The 20,767-nt window shown below is 35.5% G+C and overlaps 1 protein-coding gene across 2 annotated transcripts; it reads right to left on the bottom strand.

Annotated features, from left to right (window-relative positions):
* Positions 1–83: 83 nt before the first annotated feature.
* On the bottom strand, positions 84–20,622 carry LOC113674924 (ubiquitin carboxyl-terminal hydrolase 47). 2 transcript variants are annotated; one of them, XM_027191421.2, is made up of 34 exons: positions 20,180–20,622; positions 18,446–18,569; positions 17,798–17,894; positions 16,937–17,015; positions 16,505–16,571; positions 16,344–16,423; positions 15,484–15,543; positions 14,774–14,863; positions 14,315–14,368; positions 14,159–14,200; positions 13,300–13,397; positions 13,136–13,193; positions 12,503–12,730; positions 11,947–12,026; positions 11,753–11,804; positions 11,320–11,396; positions 10,895–11,063; positions 10,295–10,399; positions 10,009–10,107; positions 8,763–8,871; positions 8,140–8,255; positions 7,633–7,752; positions 6,867–6,999; positions 6,556–6,618; positions 6,354–6,445; positions 6,111–6,194; positions 5,532–5,612; positions 5,050–5,165; positions 4,591–4,709; positions 4,073–4,203; positions 3,284–3,331; positions 2,479–2,609; positions 2,177–2,248; positions 84–1,661 (listed from the first exon to the last, which is right to left on the bottom strand). In XM_027191421.2, exons 1-34 carry the CDS (start codon positions 20,531–20,533, stop codon positions 1,571–1,573), a joined length of 3,519 nt encoding a protein of 1,172 aa, XP_027047222.2. In that variant the 5' UTR covers positions 20,534–20,622; the 3' UTR covers positions 84–1,570. The 2 variants fall into 2 exon arrangements, with proteins under 2 accessions (XP_027047222.2, XP_089051196.1); XM_089195070.1 differs by having other exon boundaries at positions 12,503–12,784.
* Positions 20,623–20,767: the final 145 nt, after the last annotated feature.

A 20,767-nucleotide genomic window follows, 5' to 3' on the forward strand; every position in this document is an offset into this window, starting at 1 on the left:
GCAATAAGGGGTGGGTGCCGGTTCTAATGATTTCAAACAATAGCTGCAAAAAAATTACAAGAAACTGCAAATACACCTCCCTATTTACAGAAAGAGCTTTTAATTGTTTTTGTTGTTGACTTAAGATTGTTTGTTTTCAAGATTTACAGCATCTTGATTGAAGCTTGACCTAAATTGAAATTTAATTGTAAAGATGATAGTAATAGTAGAAAAATTGATGCACAATATGAAGACAATTTGAAACTAATCTACATACTACAGTTACTGTAAATGATACTCATTGTTTTATTATGAGAGACCCGTAACAAAAAATCACAACATCTGATAAATGTTTTGTAAAAATCTTCAGTGACCCACAGTTCATTTGTCAAACTTCCTATAAGAGCTGATGTCGTGAGAAATATTTCTTTTACTCTGAATGAGCAAACACAAGTAGAGCTCAGAAAGCAGAAGTTGACCACAATTGTTTTAGCATTTTTTGCAAGTAATTCACACAAATTCAAGGCAAATAGTGGAAAACCCCAAGGAGATTACTGCTCTGTAAGGTAGAGGTAAAATTGCCCATTTGTTGGTGTTGCAGTTCTCCTTCAGCGTTAGATAATAAAGTACACTGCTAGTATCAAAATGTCCTCTAATTACAATCAAGAACTTCAGTTTTACAGCATCTTTCATTGAGTAACTACCAATGTTGAGTTTCCTGAATGGATTTTACCAAGTTGCAGTTTTGACTCATCAGCCACCTCTTAAATTACACTAAACCTAGCTCTTGGAGCTTGGTATAAGATTACATACTTGAGCAAAAACGATTTTTCCATAAGCTTGAAAACTGGAATGTCCACGTATCATACATGTTTCTTGAAAGCCTTCTGAAAAGAACTGTGACTGCAGGGAATAGATCAAGTGAAATATTTGTGTTTTATCCTAGATTATAAGGGCAGACTTTGTTTTATTTTCTGCAGAAAACAGATTTTGAGTATATGCACATCAGAAAACTTCCCAATGTTTTTCTCTTGGAGAAAAATATCAAAAAGCTCTTCTGTAACCATTTGTACATGTCCTGCTCAGAAGAACTGTGTAGACCAAAATTAACCATGAGGTGAACTAAATGGTAGAAATAAAGGTCTTATGTTTGTAGTTTAAGTTGCAAAGTCCTCTACTACATTGTAGTTGTAATGAAAATTCTATTGACTTAAAATAATTGAAGCTCTGCATTTGAAGATAAGGTGAGTTAGTTCAGGGTCACTTCAGTCATCAATAAGTTTATGCAAAAAGTGAGGTTACAAAACACAATGCTAATGATCCCTAGGCCCCTTTTCATGGAAATTTTAGACATCCTCTCTGCCTTCCATGCACAAAACTATTGACTTACAAGGGCTACTGTCAATCAAACAGAATTGTTTCTGTATCTCATTGTTCTGTGTTCTTTCCCAATCCATTATTGATTGTACTAGGAACTCCATAATATTTATCAATATTGTTGCACAGTCCATCATCTCTCTATCAATGCAAGTGGTTGTGCGTTTCTTGAGTTGTTTCAACCCTGGTTAATTGAGAAGTACTCTCTTTCTTTTCAGTTGCTTGGTCTGTTGTCATCAGTGTAAATTTTTAGAGCTCTTTCCTTGTAAGAAAATTTTCCAATTCTTGTGTTTGAGTTGTTGCTCCTGTATGATGATAAAAAGAATGCATTTGTTCATTACTGGAAGTGGAGTTCACATGAAACTCCTCAATATAATATTCATATGTTATCCAGCAAACAGGCAATGAGAGTACTCACATGTTCCAGGTAGAAGTTTAATTTTCATCCTTATCTAATACCAAATTCTCTTAACTAATTTACAAGGAAATGTGTAGCAGCTAGAGCAGACAATTAACAATGAGATCTTGGGAGTTATTATGGGTTAATTCCAAAATAGAACACCATGCTTGTGATTTGGCTACAGTCAATCTACTGTTGTTCATTTGAATTGGATTACAGGGCTAAAATAACTTCCCTTGATTACTACCTCATAAAGTATTACCAGATATTCCTAACTGCCACTTGAAAGACAACATAAAAATTAATTTTGTTTTAGTGAAATGCTGCACACACAAAAAATATTGATTGTACATCATTGTGGCAGTAATCTTTTCTGGATAAGTAAAACATGACGTCATCATGAGAGGGTGAAATTCTTACTTTGCATTTTCTTTTTTTATGATTTCCTGCTTCTTTTCTTCTGTTATTTCCATGAGCTTTTCTGTTTTATCCCTACAGAAAGGATGAAGTGTAACGTTTAAAGGTGGGAACTTTTGACAGTTAAATCTTGAACTTAATTGAAAAGGAAGCAAAGCAGAAAAACAAAGCCATAAAGCAAAGCAAAGAAGCCAAGCTCCCAGGGGCAAATATGAAATTTTGAGGACAATCTATCTGCCAAGGACAGATAGATTGTCATCCAGAACATTTTAAGCCCTCCATTCCTCTGAACTAAAGACTCTAACCTGAAAAACACCACTGCTCCATCATCAGTTATCAACAGAGGACTTGCTCTAAGGGATGTCAAGTCACTTGACCAGTCACACTCATCATGAATCTCCAAAACAGACATTTCACATGGAAAGTGTCCACGGCCCTACAAGGAAAACATCCCCTTAAGTTTTTTTATTACAAAAAGAAATAGGATTCTCAAAGTTCTTAAGAAAGTAGCTAAAAAATTTTGTCAACTCCTACACTTTGTGTGAGGTATTGAAATCAAATATAACTTCCCCACACAATGAAAGTGTCCGTGTGGTTATCTTTATAAAGAAGTGTTTATGTCTTCTGATTACAAGTTATAACAGTGAAACTTCTCAACTTTCAAACTCCCATGAATGACCAAAACAGAATTTCTCTTTACAATAGCAATATCAAGCAGAAAAGTGATGAAATTGTAGGAAAATATCAGTAGGGGATTATAAGTTGTTAAAATGCTACATTTTTCAAACTACAATCATGAAAATTAATGGCAGAAAGTAAGGAGAATTATTAATGCGATATTGGGATTGAAAGGGTTAAAGCATGACTCATCAACACCATGATGTTGGTGAGTCAAAGAACTAACAGACTTTCAAAGAAGTTGATGTTTAAATAAGTGGTGTGCATGGTAGCTTTACATCTGTGCATGATTATAACAAAGGTCAGTGCTGAAATTGCTATAAAATTGTGCAAACTAGCCTCCCAAAAGATGATAAACTACAGAAAACTAAAAAAATCCTGGTAGATTAATTTTAGATTTTAATTTGACCCTAAATCTTGAATAATCTTCACCTTGCACAACTCTAAATTCTCTTCTGGAACACTACCAAGTTTGCTAACCTGAAAGAGAAATACACAATTACAATCTATAAATATCACAGACTACAGCAATCAATTTGGAAAGACAAATGAAAATGTTATAGTATCTGGAAGCACAAATGTAAATATGAATCATGAAGACATAAAATAAAAAACAGTTTACTATCTCCAAAGTATGCATACTTATGTGTCAACCAATTTGAAGCTTCAGCATCCTCCCAAGGACCCCCTGCACATTTGAACTTTGAAGATTGGTTTGTTCAAACTCCCAACCCTCTAGACCAAAATAGTATTCAAATGCCCATGCCACCAAAGTGCTTATTTCATGATCTATTCTTTTTTAAAAGGCAATAACAGCCACCATAAGTTTCCTTCTAAGCCATCTCCTTCCAAAAGTGAACTCTTTACCTTTAAACACCTCCATATTAAGATATATAACACATGTGTATCACTGGAAAGAATTTTCAGTTCTGGTTCGAATCCCCCCTTCCCCTCCCCCCCCCCCCCCCAGGTACAGATGAAGGTCAAATGTGGGTTGCCTGAAAGTGGTGGTTGAGGGGATGGGTGTTGTTGAAGCTTCTAATTGATTGGCATGCTAGAGAGTGGAACTGCAATCTACAAGTCTAACTAAGGGTCAGAGTGACCCTAAACCTTGAGGGCCATCAGACTGTGAGTATGAAACACTGCTGCCTTGGCCACAAAACCCTCAATCCACTGAAGAATTCTTTGATGAATAACATGCCCTAACTAATCCCAACTTACTGCAGCTTTCAGTTCATCAACTACACTGTCTTGCAGAACAACCTCTTTGGGAGGGTCAAGTGTTATAGTTGAAGGATGCCAATGGCGCACATAGACTGAAAGCTGGTCTGTTGAAGTCATTAATTCAGGGCCTAGAAGAGTGAAAAATGAATGTTGTGGATATATTTTGTTTTGGAAAGTGATTATATGATGCACATACTATGTAAAAGAACAATTTGGGGATTCAGAACAGTGAAATGACACAAAATTATTAACTATAATTATAACTCAGAGTTACTTTTGCATATTAAACCCTCACACTTGAAATTCCACACCTCGATTAATGAACACAATAAAAATAGAGAAACGAAGAAACAACTCAAAATAAATAAAATTTCAGTTAGAAATTGTTGTCAGTTATATCGGGGAATTAAGGGGTTAACAAAAAGTATGATGGTCAAGTGTGTCATCTAACAAGAGGAGATACAGAAATTATTAAAGTGGTGATTTGATAAAAATTCTTAGTCAAACTCACACACCTTCTAATATTTCCAGGAAAACTTCAAAACTTGCATACACCTGAATGTGGTCTTCAAACACCTGAGTATCAACATACACTGCAGCAGGATTCTTCCAGTTTTTTCTTCTCATCCTGAGACTACAAATAAAAAAAGGAAGAGATAAAAGAGAAAAAAATTCCTTATTTGAAGGAAAACAAAACAAAAAGTTAACAGTTTAACTCTTTTTCAAAAACAAATAAATAAACAAGGAAGTAACATGGCCGTATCTGCTGCAAAATAAGCAAGTGCTGTTTAACAGGCATAAAACCAGCTGGAAGGGTTCCATATTTAATTAACCATACTAACTAATAAATATTAATTCATAGTAATAATATTTGTGTTAATTCATATTAACATTCAGTGGAGGTGGGAAAAAAATTTTTTTACCTTTAAGTGTACCCTTTCAGCTGAAAATCTTAAAGTGATGATTAAACTTACTTTTCAACAGGTACATCAATACCACATCTTTGGCAGATTTCTGGGTGTAGAAGTTCTTTGCATTGTTTCACTGACATACCATCAGTCACAATCCAGTCACAAAAGTACTTGTAAGGCTAGAAGTGAAACAGATACTACCATTCAATTCATTTCCTTCAGCAAAGACTAATCATCATCATGACATGTAATTAAAGGGCTCTATTGCTTTAAAGTAGCCTTAGTTTATCTCTTCTCTCAAAAGAAATCAGTGGCCAAACTGTGGGTCAAAATTCTTTTCCAGACACCAACTATAAAGTTTTATTATAGACTGATATTGTTATAAAACATAGTTTAAGCTCAACTTTGACAGTTAGGAAGGAATTTTATGCTAATTATTTGCAGGAAAAAGGATTGTAGCAATTGTATTGAATGCAGGAAGAACTTGCACAATGAGTCCAGGAATAGATATACAGAACAAATTCTCTGTAACAAATCACCCTCACCTCCTTTTCCGTAGGATTTAGTAGAAATATTTTTAGCTGATGTTCCCCTTTCTTGAGGGCACGACTGTACTTTACTCGTATCTAGCACAGAAAGAATTGAATGCCTCATATCCACTATAAATGTAACATCTACTAAAGATTGCTGTAGAGCATAATTTTCCAGCAAAGTGCAAACATACTTTACAAATAAAGTCAATTGCTAGATAGCACAAAAGCTTAAAAGGTTGTGTTTGTTTCATGTAGATACTGTCAATAAAATGATCTTACTCCACCATTCAGCTAGTGAATAAATGTAAAATGAACCAGACCACAGCAAGTCCATGTTCCTTTAAAATTTTACTAATTTAACATGTAGAGGAAAATGAGGAAGGGCAAGAATTAACCTATCAATATAATAATGCCATCATTTACAACAAAATAAGTATCTAAAAGTGCAGCCTAAATGATTCTGACAGTTTTCAAACTGTAAATATTAAAATGAACTCTACCAATGTGTCACTCAAACAGAAAAACAATATTGAAACTACCATGAAAATAGCAACATTTCACTGTCCTGGAAAATTCTGCATTGGCACCAACCTTAGAATCATCACTGAAGCTTGTAAGTGGGTCAGTTAACTTGCTGTACTCAATTTCTTGGTTGTTTGAGTATACTCTGTAAACCTATGATCATGAAAAACAGACCTCTAGTATCAATGACATCTCAAATGAAATTCTGATTTATGCCTGTTCTCCACCAGCAAATGATTGCAACTTCACAAGTCATCTCTAATTCTGTTTGGTAAATAACATATTAAACTAAAGACATTCTCTAGTACCTACCCTAAAAAACTCTGGTGCACATCCAACATCGCTCTTCAGAATTTCCTTCAGTTTTCCAAGGGTGATTCTTTTGTCCACTCGGACAAGTTTTTCTAAAAATCAAACATGGCTTGCAATTATTTCCTAGGAAAGTGCAAGAGTTAGTTAATGAAGACTTATGTTACCATAACTGTATCTCTGTACTCTTGACACAACTTCTCACCTCTTTGTTTTTCATTCTTCTCTGAATCAACTGTAGTCTCACAGATATATCTGCTTGTGTGCTCTATAGGCAAGAGGTTGTTACACATGTGTTAGTATGTAAGGAGTTCTCTGTTCAAACATCAATGTAATAATTGTGAATTATCATGATCCCAAAACATTAATGACATCATCTTGTTTTTCAAACCAAGCCAATGAACTACATAACCAGATGTAATAGAGATGTACACAGAGAAGATAAAATTCCTTCCATTCTCAGATTACAAAGTAGCCAAATATGGTTCAACTAACAATCTTTAAGGCCCCACATACCTGATGGTTTTGTAGATGGATCTGGTAATAAAACAAACAATTGAATAGTGTGCTGAAATACATCTAAGACTTTGAACAGTTTGGAATCTTTAAACTGAACATCTTCCTCTTTATCAGAAGCTTCTACAAACACCTAGTGGAATATAACCACAAACATTCATTTTGTTATCCAAGGCAAATGTTTTGTACCAGACAATAACTTAATCTGAGTTGACTGCAGGTTCATATTAAGCAGAAACTTGAGGCCACCTAAGTCTTGGCTCAAGCAAATGGGCGCATGCAGCTAAAAGTTATACTGCAGTATGCCATACCAGTTGACAGCTAGGAAGATTGTTCCCCTCCCCCCTTCTATTTATTGAATGGGATACCAGACAAACTCCTCCTTACAATTTCCACACCATTTGCTGATAAAACTGATTTTAAGTGATTTAAAATTGATTCAAAAGCATCCCCTTCCTAATTTTTTCTTTAAACCACAATGAGGGATTGGCACTATTCTGGAAAAGAAGAGATTTAGGGAACTGATTCCTTTTCAACTCTTTGCATGACAACATTATATTGTATGTGCAAAGGTAAAAAGAGGCACTCTAGAAATAAAGTGTGTTGACCAAGCACTGAACAGAGAGGCCTTGCCAAACACTGATCTACAACCTTTACATTTAAACCCCATGTGTAAAAGACTGTGCTACCTCATTTCTCTTAGCTATATCATACATTGAAGAATATGCAATTTCATCTGGAAAAAATATTTGAGTGATTTAAATACCCTGTTGTTTTTGAAGAATCCAAGTTCTTTTAGAACTTTGCTTGGGTTATCTAGCAGCTTCAGATCATTGTAGGATCCTTCAAACGCAACCCTCATACAGTCCACAGGAAGATTAAATTTCTGCACATGAATTAAATGATAATCCATTTTTTAAATAACAGTGAAACATATGCATAACATTTTATGGAGCAGTCTATTTTTAAATCTCTCAAAGTGTTGTTTGGAGAGAATAGGAACAAGGCAAAAGAAGGAGAATAAAAAGGGTGAAAAGATGAAAGGGGAAGGGGTCCCAACCCCCCCTCCCCAACCAGGTCAAGCAACTTTTTCTCAACTACCCGTTAATGGAGCCTGAGAACTTGTAGACCAAACAATGACCATAGCATTTTTAGAGGCAAACAAAGAAAGTTGCCAAGAGACAAACCACAAAATAGACCAATGAGTAATGTACAGTGTCTCTTGGAGGTAAGAAAAGCCTGAGACTTGCATGGAAAAAGAAACTGTTCTTACTTCATGAATAAGATCACAAAGATCCCCCACAGTTGAACTGAGCAGTGGTCGCACATTTACATATGGATCCACCTTTTCTTTTTCTAGATGCACCACATGAACCTTTACTGTTGTACCTAGGAGCGGGAAAAAAAAATGCTATTAAAATGTTCACACTTTGATCCCCTGAGTGCTTGAGGACACAAGGGCATAACAACAAAATACTAACAGATGTCCCTCCTGTGTGTTTTTATACTCAGATTTGACAATAACACCAAAGTAAAATTACATTCATTTAACACTCAAGTAAGCTCTAACTCATTCACCATGTTTCATTTATGGATGAGAGAACTACTGATTATTTCTTCCTGGTAAAAACATGAAAATATCACCAACACTATCTACCCTACAACCTAAAAAGCAGTCTATCTGGTTGTTCCAAGGGTGGATAACACTATCCACAGGACAAATTTGCATTTTCTAATAAATAGTGTCTTATTTATTGGATGACTTATATTCCTTTTGAACAACTGGGCCCAGTTCAATAACATTATCTCACCTATGGGTATACATATATAAAGTAATTTAGCTGGTAGTTTATTGGAGTTATCAACAAACAAAGGAACAATTTAGATCAAGTTTACCTCCAGGTTTATAGGGTTTAAATCTTTCATCTTTCTTTCTAGTTTCAAGGAGAAGGTCAAACATGTAGGATTGTTTAACTCCATTCAAAACTTTGCCAATGGGATTATCCTGTTTGTGAAAGAGGAGATACAAGATCAATGCAAATGGTAGCTGTTTTTTCAAATTTACTATTAGTATCGGTAATTGTGAAGAAGACAGTTCACCGACAGTCGGCCAACAGGTTTTTTGGGGAGCTCTTCTTCACAATTACCATTAGTATCAATGATCTAGCAATGTGGTGAGTTTACAGAAAGAACTGCATTTAGTAGCCTAGCACTATTTTGGCCGGTGACAACCTCCTTTTTCCAGGGTCCATTTAGTGTTAACAAGATCATCTAGGAATAAGTGAATGTAAGGGTGTTTTTTATGAGGGACAGAAAAAAAAGTAGATGCCTCTAGTTAATAAGGGGAATCTTCGAAATCTTTGGCCTCCAAGGCATTTCTATTGATTTGGCAGCAACTTGAAAAATATTGCTATCTCCTTGGCTTGATTCTACTTGAGTAAACCCTTTAAACCCCAAGATCTCACGAGTAATTCTCCTTACCTTCTGCCATAAATTATTAAGACATTACTCTGGTAAAGTTAGTATGGGATCAGCTAATAATTAAATATTCTTTTTTTTGATCCATAAAATATTTTTTTGCTTATACACTATTGGTCTAAATGCACCACATGACTGAAAGTTTTCCAGCTAAGACTGGGCGATATCCAGGGATGTTGATAAACACAATAATAAACACAGTAGCCTCTATGTCTAGTCACTCATGGGAATTAAAGGGTTTATTTCCTTTAGTCATTGCAATTAAACTAAACCGGATTTAAGTAGGCAAAAAGCCACCACTTTGACTCATTCTTCCCTCTTTCCAGGTTTACTTTGGAATTTGGAGTTTGGTTTTGAGGTAGAGGAATACCAAAGTAAAAGCCTTGGCAATGAGACAATAATTCAAGAGCCAACCATAAACCACACCTACATGCAACACCAGCATTGGGGATTGCACCTTGATCATTTCATTAGATATTTTGTTGTAATGGATAGTTTGAAGCTTCAAAATTCCCCCCTTCCCCACAATTCTAACTTTTGAAGATTGCTTCGTTCAAATTCCTGCCCTGCCCCCTTAGCCAAAATTGTGTCCAAATGCACTCCAAATACACTGTATCTAATGCACTGCATGCACTTTATTTGAATACAAAGATAATAAACTCACCTCTTCCCCATCATATGACCTTTCAATGTAATCATAGTATTCATCAAACTTCACAATTCGACACTGTTCTGCTGGGAGAATTTCCTCCAAGTGGAAAAGCTACCGTAACAGAGCAAAATTATCCAATGAAGATCTTGTAAAATGAAGTAATGGTCTTATTTTAAAATGCCACATCTTAACTCTCGTAATCAAACCTCAGTTTGTAATTCTCTGCATCTGTACTGTGTCTAATACTGGTTAGTAAGATGTAAAAAAAAATCTCTTTTCATTATGTAATGTGCCATACCTTGTGAGCCACAGATACTGCATCTTTCAAAGTTGTATCCTTGTGAATTTCAAGTTTCTGTTCCATAATTCTCCTACTCTGAGGGTGCTCACAAAAAATCTTGATCTGGAGCAAAATAAACACATTTATTCTGTTCAAAATTGAGACCCTTACAAAATCATGTGCTTATCTCACTAACACATCTATCAGTTCAAAACTTCAACATCGCCCCCTGACCGAGCTTTAAAAACTAGACCTTGCAGACCTTTTCTTTTGAGTCACTTGCTCAAAAAAGTGAACTCTTTACCTTTAAACACCTCCACATTCAATGAAATACCACTTTCATTGGGCTGGAAAGACTTGACACTTCTGGTTCAAATTGGAATTGGCTACCAGAAAAAAAAGCTAATTTCATGCTGTGGGTACTCACTTTTAATCATAGATGAGGAGAACCACAGGGTGAGTGAAATGTTTTGCCCAACAACAAATCACAATGACATTTATGAGGGCATGAGCCCTTGCCCTTTAATCAGCAAGCCACAAAATCTCCCATTTCTGATTCAAACCATCTATACAAAGCTTGCTTTTAATTTATTAGCTTCTACACATCTGCATTCTTACCTTGCACATGGATCTCTCCATTTCTTTTCTTCTTCTCTCATCTTCTTCTTGTTTTTTCAATTTTTCCATCAACTCCAAAATGTGGAGAGGCATGTCACACTGTTCCAGGAACTTGCAGTTTCTTTCAGGATTGACTTGTCTATACATCAGCATGTATGCATTTGTTGAACTACAAATGTCACCAATAAACAATCTCATTCTTCAACAACAGTTCTACATCTGCACTTATGTGACAAAAAATTAGTAGCATAGTATAATAAAAAGGTCAAGTACACAAAGTTGTTGGAAAGTTTTCAAGTAGCTGGCCACAGTGTTGCAGTATAAGGTGGCTAAAGGTATTTTGCCATCTCTAACTAAAGCAAAGCAACTAAGATAAGGTTATATTTATTAATTACTAACTACAGTAACTCACAAACAAATGTTACCTGGAGTAGACTGATGAATAGTAGGTCCTTGATGATTCAAATCCTCCATAAGTTCTTTCAATATCATCATCACTGGCCTGATTGAGTTCGTAATGAAGGAATTGAGAAGAAAACAAAGGAATCAAATTCATGGGGACTTGATTTCTCCCTTCTTTGGTAGAATAAGGCCATAATTTTCTCAAAGTACCTTAACCTTCTTGAATGGCTCAAGGCAACAATGTCCTACAGCTCAAGTCATTTCTTCCAGCTTCAAAAGTTGAAGAAGTTTTCTCATCTTTGACCTTAATTTATCTACCTCTTTCGTTTCCGCCTCTTTATACCTCTATACTAAGTCTTGGATGTGTAATTCCCAAAAATTTCTAAGAATACCCTCTATCAGATAGAAAGCCATATGCATGTCATTTTTTTATATCACTGTGACCATAACACTTACCTTTGTGACACTCTGGTCATTAAAGCAGTACCACTTCCCATTTGTGAATGATCTGTGATATTTGGGACAGGAAAACATTACAATTTCAATAACCTGATGGAACACAGAACACGCTTCAAACAGAAACAGATCACTCCATCCTAAATAAATACTGACTACATGACTGCATGCAGGATACAATAAATAAACCTCACTTGATGTATGCATAATAGTGGCCTCCTGATGCACTTCCTGAATGAATCATGATGGAGAATAACTCATACCAATATGGACCCTAAAAAAATAAAACACAGACAAATGAACTCGACAACTTAATGTATGCTATAAAATCTTAGACTACCCCTATCCCCCCCCCCCCCAAAAAAAAAAAAAAAAGGATGTCTGGCATTTGGTACATGTTGAGAATATTATTTTTAGTAAGGTTTCTGGCATGTTCCACAATAATACTTAATCACACTCATTGACATTCATGGACACTAGTCAAGAATATATTTAAGTTTTGCTCTAGTGACCATAACACGGTTGCTGGTTTGCAGCTTACACTTGTCTTCACTGAACAACACAAACTGACAGAACAACTCTTCCAACCTCATCCTAAGCAGGCATGTGGGCCATAGTAATGTTCATGAATGTCAGTCAAAACATAGCGAGGTATGAATGTTTGTAACAAACTTATGCAATGCAATTTGCAGCACAAAGAAATGTAACACTGGAAGGAGGAGGTGCATTCAAGACTACAGTCCATCTAACCTTCATGTCCTGTGCCAGGTCACCATTGCACATGTCTTCATTAAGCTCCACTTTCTTTGATGCTGTGGCCCCATCCACTTGACTACCTCCTTTACTGCTATTGTCCACCTCATCTTCTTCAGTAGATGTGCCATTATCAGAACAGCCTTCACTCACCCCACTGTCAGTTTCAGTGCTGCATGTGCTTGGTGAGTCCCCCTTTAGATTAGCATCTTCATCTGCATCATTCTTGACATCATAAATAGAAATCAGTGTTGAGAGGTATTGAACAGTGTTTGTACCCTTTTTTGGAAACAAATTTCAGGGACTTTTCAAAGACTTTTCCAGGACTCAGATAGATTTTTCCAGGGCTCCAAATTTCACCTTAAATCCTTTTGTTCCCAAGGTTTCAAAATCATTTCTCCTTATGTTCTACATACACTTCTTATAACCTAAATTCTGAAAAATTTATTGCTTAATTTAAGCAGATTTCCAAGACTTTTCAGCCCTAGAAAATGTCAAAATATAATTCCAGGACTTTCCAAGTTTTCCAGGACTTATATAAACCCTAGTTAAATTTTTCTATAATTGTTCATGTAAAAAGAATAACATGAATATCATTCTCTATTCTGCAGCGACAAGCCTAATACTAACCTCCTCCAAATCTTCACTTATAAAGTCTTCCAAATTGAGGTATTTGGGAAATGTCATTCTATTGAAAGAAGTAAATGAAAAACAAATCTTCCAGTGTATGTTAGAAAAATCACACGACATAGTTACATTAAATCAAACGTCATTAGCCCATGTAAAATACAAACCTGTCATTCAGTTTGACTCTATGAAGTGTTGCATAGTCAAATGCAAAGCGCTTTAGTTGTAACGTCAGAAGATATGGGAAAGATAAAAATTTCAAACCCTATAAGAAAAAAAAATTTAAGCACAGTGTATTTTGCTGTTAAAATGAATCTCAGAGGGAAGCTATGTGTTTAAATAACCTTTCCAACATGTTAACGGTTAAAAACTATTAATACCGAGTCAATAGCAAATGGCAAATCTACATCTCCAATAAACAAGTATGCTCACAGATGCAAGTAATAACAGGAATATTATCAACAAGTATACTAGCCAGAGAATAGTGTAAAGAATGCCAAGAATATTCTCTAACCCTGAATGAAAAGTAGCACAGAAAATCACAATTCAGCTGGAGAATTTTGCCTGGTACCTGTGAGAATTCTGTGTTATCCAAACTTAATAAATACTTCAATGTTAACCCTTCACTCCCAAGATCTGATTTTAGTAATTCTCCAAACTGTCTGCTATACAATTCTCATCAAGTTGGTATTGAGAATTTGGTATTGGTTCAACTCATGATCCTCTATTTTATATTTATTGTCTGCTATATAATAATTCTCACCAAGTTAGTACAAAGAATTTGGTATTAGATCAACTCATGATCTTCTATTTTATATTTTTCTATATTCTTGGTCACTCACGAGAGTTAAAGCTGTATATGAGGTTCTATCCTAGAGTCAGCAAATTTTTTGTCTTTAGTGCTCACAAGTAAATGATAATAATTAATTTTGAAATAATAATTGAATCTTGATAAAAACTTTAACTTTTCTTGGAGACTAAGTGTAAATTACAAAATACATAGCAGACATCGATGCAATCACTTGCCTTGCGGGCATCACATTTCTCATTGCATTTCTCACAGAAGTACTGTGAAAAAAGAAAAATTGATTATGCAAATAATTTTCTACAAGGCCTAGCTTTTCTAAGAAAAAAGCACAATTTCAAATTAACACTTGTAAGAAAAAATCCACCCTAATTTACCTGATTTTGGCCCTCCAGGAGTTCTGTAGTAACAAAACTCTTCAAGGCAATTTCCTATGGGGAATCAAACTAGATATCATCCACTTTTCTCTAAACATTTCTGAAGGTGCTGATGAGAAGATTTGTCAGATAATCAAGAGCCTCTTTAGTTTGTCATCATTTCCTTCATTCTTGCGTCCTTAGTGTATGATTAAATTGCTAAATTTTAGTAGTGATACTGTAAAGAGGAATTAGAAGCAAGTCATTCTTAAATGTCAAAGGGTAAACAGGTTCCCTAATTCATTTTTTGTTTGCTTTGTTTGTACTATGAGATGATTATTCACATGTACATACAACTTACATACAATTTAAATTATTTCTAATTAAAGTTACTTACAAAGGCAAAATTCTTGACATATAAAGAACAGAATGTGTTATAATGTGCCATTACTTAAACTTGGAATGGAAGAGTTAACTTACCACACTACCCAAAGCCTGCTTTGAGCCAAAAGGTCTGATTGCTAATGGAATGTCTAGATATGTGTCTGTCCGAGCACTTTCATGGCCACACTAACAAAGGCAAATTATCCACTTTCACAATTAAATCCAACATTTTCTTTTAAAAGCTGCACTCATTTCCAGCCTTTTTACTTCATGAATTCATAAATACCCTTCCCTACATGCATTGTCAAAGCAGACAGATTTGAAAAGATATTCAAGATTTATCAGATGAAGGTCTCCTCTGATGAAAAATGAGAATCTACACCTACATATAATTAATTGTAATTTAGTATCAATGACTATATAACAGTTGTGGGGGGAATTGATTTTCAGATCTAAGATCTAAAGTTGGAAGACTGATACAGCCTGTATGGAAGAAATGAATCACAAGATATACTAAATTACTGAGAAACCAATCAGGGACACCTTCAGAGAAATATACTAGAGGACTCTGAAAACTAATAGAATCTGATAATTTATAGTAAGCTAAATTTCATGTCTGCACAAAAGAGCACTCTATACAGTGGTTTCCCTTATTTTGAGCACAACAAGTAAATGGAATTTTAAAACTGGTAATTTTACCTGTTTAATGTTCAAAAATTCCATGGGATTTTAGGCATACATACAGGTGGTAAATTCTACTGGTAAACACATGAAAGGAGAACACTGATGAGGAGTTAAAGGCATACCTGCTGGCATTTAACATAGTCCTTAAGCTTCCCTTGATACAGTTTGTTAATTAGATCATCCTGTAGGCAAATAAAGAAGCTTAGTTTCTTGGAAATGGAGTGCAATCCCTAAGTCAAACTCCTGAACCATTGAGTGCATTCATTCAATGGGTAATGACATAAAAATCCCACAATCACTTTAAGCAAGCACCTAGATCGGGCATTTGATAAACCAAAACAATCAACAACATTCGACCATGTGGTGGAAAAACCGAGCTGAGCAACAGTTTACACAGAATACTGCCAAAACAGAGGCCAGAAAAAACCTGCCAGAAAAAACCCTAATAGGGAAAAAAAAAAAAGCTTGGTAGGAAATCTGTGTAGGATCCATGGCTCATGCTCTGAAAAGCCTATCCAACAAAGGCTACATGGCTGGAAGGTCTTTGCCCTTATTTACTAAACATGTATTCCAACAAAGCACAGAAAACTCTAGATAATTTTAGGAAATGCAAACAAGCTAAGAAACCCCTGCAAAACTCAAACTGTGACTAGTAAATTGAATATATACTAAAAAATGTGAGTAAGATGAGTTGTTGGCCAAGAATGCTTTCCCATGTGATAAGCATCCCTTTTATAGCACTCCATGCTACCCATGCTGCAATTCAACTGCCCCAGTCCCCACTGCTCCTGTGCTGCAAATATATTTCATTTCCAGCTAATTCATATCCACTCAACCCCTGGAAATTCCATTTACTCTCATTCAAGATATTGACTTACTAATTAAAATAATTTAATGATCAACTCTTTTTCTACTTTATCTATTCAAATCTACATCCCTAGTTGCTTACTTATCTACCATACTACTAATAATATTTATTTACCTGATCAGTATTTTTAAACTTGCTTTCGAGAGCATCAAACATGACTCTGCACAGCTCCTGTACATCATGCTGTTGCCATGCTAAAATTAAGAGACAGCAAAAATAACATCAAACCTAAACTGTGGTCTGTAATCATGTAAAAATAGTTCACAAGTCAATACCCTCACTACTGTCCCATCCAAAGCTCTTGGTAACATCAGTAGTCTCTACAGCTCTCTTGGAACTCGTCTGAAAAATAAAAAGGTACCGTTCAGTCATTCATTCTGACAAAAATGTTAAAATAGTTATCATGATTCACAGAAAAGGATTGTATTGTTGAACATCAACATAAATATAATTAAATTCATTGACTCTTCACACCCTAACATCAATATGCATATTCTCCATACTGTTCTCTGTACATTTCCTAAGATACCAACAAGGAGAATTTGTTTAACAATCACAAACTTCTTTAGTTGATGATCATTTCCTTTTTCTCATGACCTTTAAAAGTGATTCAGGGGTGATATTAGATGCTGGTCACTCTTGGAGTCATAAGGTTAAACACACAAATTGGGAATTTATCTAGTAAATCAATGTTGTACCACTGGTACCTGTAAATGGAGGAAAAGCTTTTGAAGTTGGTAAGGAATACTCTTGGCTGCTTCATCTTCATTTCCAATGAACTCCCACCTAAGATGTTAAATGTTTATTTACATTTATTACATCTATCATTAACAAAGTCTATTAAATTGAACACTATATTCATGATTATGATGGAGCAAGGAAATGTAAATATGTGAAGCAGCAAATAACAAGTGAAAACAATGTTGACATGAAATTGTAATTATTAAAAACTCTTCCTTATTTTGTGTTTTGCTGACTTAAGAAGGTCCAATGCCAGATAGTACAAACTAAACACATGCTAGAATTTCTGGCTATGAATCCTGAAAGTTAGTAGAAGCCCCTTAAAATGTCCAAGAACACCTAACCTCATCATTCATTGATTGTTTGGAGAACAATACTTTCAAATGAGACATACTGGTAACATCTTTACTTCATCCATTCACTTGAAAAATATTTAAAGTGGGTTGGTATACAATAACCAACTGTTTTTTTCCATCAGTCAGATCTGGCCAGTTGGACATGGAACAAGTTGACTTGTTCTAAGAAACAGCTATAACTGGCTATGGCTTAATTGTTTCTGTCCTTTTAGAGGGGCAATTAGGTTTTAATGCTTTTATGAGGACTAAAAAATGTGGAGAACATTTTGCAAGTTTTGAACAATCAAAACTACAAAAAATGGTGTGGAATTATTTCTTATCCTTAAGCTTGGAAATTATGTGGCAAGGCAAAACTCACAAGCCTCTACTCTCAAAGAGTTAACTTTTTCTTCAATTCTCACTCACACCAGCAAGAGTCATCACTAAAAGTTTTATCAGTAATTACATGTATTGAGAATTATCTGCACAAACCTGTATATAGCATTTCTAAATTCTGGGGTCATGAATAATGTCTGTAGTAGACTGTTCAAATAGCATGTCATTGCCTGGTTTACAAGACCAACAAACCCTGTATTCAACAAATAGAGTAAACAGTTTACCAGTGGCAGACTCAATTGTAACCAAAGGAAAAGTTTGTCATGCAGTACCCATCAGAAGTGACATGTCTACCAAGGACATTATCGGTTAAGGCCTAGGGTGCTCATGATGTATCCTGAATTTTTCTTCTTTACAGGTGGAGCTGTTTTGTCATACATTCTCCTGTAACTTTGTGCTATTCTCCTACATTCAGCAGCAAAGCAAACCATGCAAAAGCATGTGCAATGCCCTTTACAAACCTCACTTGGACTCTTGACATCCTTTCAGAGAACTTTTGCACTGATTTGGTGTTAACCTGGCCTTAATTACAGTGAGCCCCATTTAAAAGATTTGGTCGGTAGAATTGGAGGGAACAGTGTAAGTGCCCTTAAGGTAGCAACAAAAAAAGGTAGGCATCTCCCAAGTTTCCCCCCTCTGCAGGTACAATACTCCAAACTGCGGATGACTGCGTGGTTGCCTAGATCCAATTATATTTAAAGTATGCATATGCAACTGATAAAAAAAATCATCCTGAACCCTAACCTGTTTCAGACTTTCCCAAAGTGTAACTATCACTGGAGGAGGAATAATAACTACTTGAAGTGCTAGAATTGCTTTGGAACAGGTTGCTGACACTCCCTGTAACTGAATCATCATCATCATTCTCCTGCAAGGCAACAGGTAAAGTCAGCAAGTAACCCCCATGACCTATCTGGCTGGAGCTTGTGGGGTTTTCAGTCGGCAGTAGTACTGCTTCTTTCCTTTAGGATAAGGGGTTAGTCCATTGCAGGCTACCCTGTATTGAGTCATTAAGTTTACACGATAATCTGCCAGTTGGCATTTAATGGACTCCTGAGTGGAAAAAAGCAATGGGAGACAAAAGTGTCTCACTCAAGAGTGTTTCACAGTGACCTGACTAAGGCTCAGACTTAAGCCTTGCTAACCCTCCATGAATTGTCTTTCTCTTGGACTGTCCTCAAAGGATTGGACAAAATTTAATTTTTCAAATCTCAATGTGTTGAACAGAACCACATCTTAAATAAACTTAAATAGTACACTACGAGAAATAAAAACTAAGTTGACGTATAAATCTCCACCAATTTACAAACTCCAACTGCCTAATCAGGGTCAAATTGATCCACAGAAAATATTCACAAGTATTTTGGTTTAAAACTAAATAGATTGGATAATCTAACTTGAAGCTTCAAAGAAAAAGTCCCCTTTATCAATTGAGATCACTTTTGACCATCTTTTTTAGGTTGAGACCTGAGGAAATCTTAGCTAACTGAATCACACCCTTAACTGTTTCTTGACCTCTGACCCTCTACGACAATGAGTGAAAAGTGCCAGGAGTACAATTATTGGTTTGCTGCACATACGTGTAAAGTTGAATTACATTTTGGATGACAATGAGAGGATATCTGCAAATGACATTTTGTTTTCTCTTTTGAAACAATCTTAGTATAATCAATCAAATATAAATCAAGATGGAAGATGAATTCCCTTGTCACTAATTTATATGAAATTGTCATTGAAATATTGACTTTTGCCAACAAAATGCAGTAATTTTTGACAGATTGTCAATTCTTCAATGTAATGAGAGACAACAGTTTAGCTGACACTACTTATTGGATAATATTACAGAAATAACTCAAGTGATGTAATCCAAAGATCAAACTGTTTTTCTGAGTGTAAGATCTGTTGCAAATTTTGATTTCTTGTCAAATTCTACTATGCACTGTTCGTGTATATGGTTCAACTATACTCCAATATACCTTTTTTTTTTTTTTAATAGAGCGAATTCTACTCTAAAGCTTTCCGCACCTATGTAAATCAAACCAAGACAGATCTAATTACACACCCTTGAGTAAAATACGAAAACCTCAGTAATCTAAGAGGCACCGGAAACTTGTACATCAACTTTACCAGTTCCTGCATGTAACTACAAGAACGTAGCATTTTTTTGTAGTTATCCTATCTTCGATTCTGTTCGCCATGCATTGCAGCAAACATAATTTAATATCTTTCGTTTCGCCAAAATGAAACACAAAGCACTGGTTGATGAACCATTTTTTGAGCAAATGCCCGTTATCATGATATTTTTACGTATTTCGCATTACATTCAGAAGTTCAGGAAGGTAAATTTATACATTTTATTGTATTGAAGCTTCTCATTGATTGCGCAAAAGATTCAAAACCTTCTCGCGATCAGCTTGATCATCCATTTTATTGCCAAAGACTATTAATAACTTGAAAAGGGCTTGATGGTTCACTAACCTTCGTTTTCTTCGGTTGTTCACCATCTTTATCTTTGATCAGAAAATTGTTCTTTTTCCCGTTGGCCGCCAGGCCGACTTCTTGTAAAGTCTTCGCCTTTTCATCATTTAGAACTACCTCTTCGTTGCCTCCACCAATGAATTTATTCCACACGAGAAGGAAGGTGTCTTCTACATAGCTTACTTGTTTGGCGACGTAAGCGTACAAATCTTTCACAAGAGTAGAGGCTGGAAGATTCACTGTATGATTGTTTTGTTTCCTGTCGACAGTTGTTTCGTCCTTTACGATACACAAAATTGTTGGTTCTTCGTCATTTTCAACTGGAACTACTTCTTTAGACGTTGCATTGACCATTCCTGGTCAAAAAAATCCCGTAAAGACGGCTGTTCTCGTTTGTAGAAGGACAACTTCCCGATTGAAACTTAGTCACAGACTACAAAAAGTGCAGGGAAGTGAAAGTTCGAACACACATCTGTGGTAAAAATACGTGCATCGCGTTACCCAGTAGGGGAGAGTGAGTAATGTTAAATTCTACTTAAGTCTACATTTTTATAGACGTTATAAGTCTGGGCTTACCTTTTAATCTGT

This window comes from Pocillopora damicornis, chromosome 2 (assembly GCF_964200805.1).
Source record: "Pocillopora damicornis chromosome 2, jaPocDami1.2, whole genome shotgun sequence".
NCBI classification, from domain to species: Eukaryota; Metazoa; Cnidaria; class Anthozoa; order Scleractinia; family Pocilloporidae; genus Pocillopora; species Pocillopora damicornis.

Bases quoted from the DNA above. Each gene is read 5' to 3' on its own strand.
- LOC113674924 (XM_089195070.1), bottom strand. From the start codon at position 20,533: ATGGTCAATGCAACGTCTAAAGAAGTAGTTCCAGTTGAAAATGACGAA. The intron at 14,864-15,483 runs GTATGCCTTTAA...TGCCTTTGTTAG, and splicing joins ACTATGTTAAATGCCAGCAG to TGTGGCCATGAAAGTGCTCG. The intron at 1,662-2,176 runs GTAAGAATTTCA...ATCATCATACAG, and splicing joins ATAAAAAAAGAAAATGCAAA to GAGCAACAACTCAAACACAA.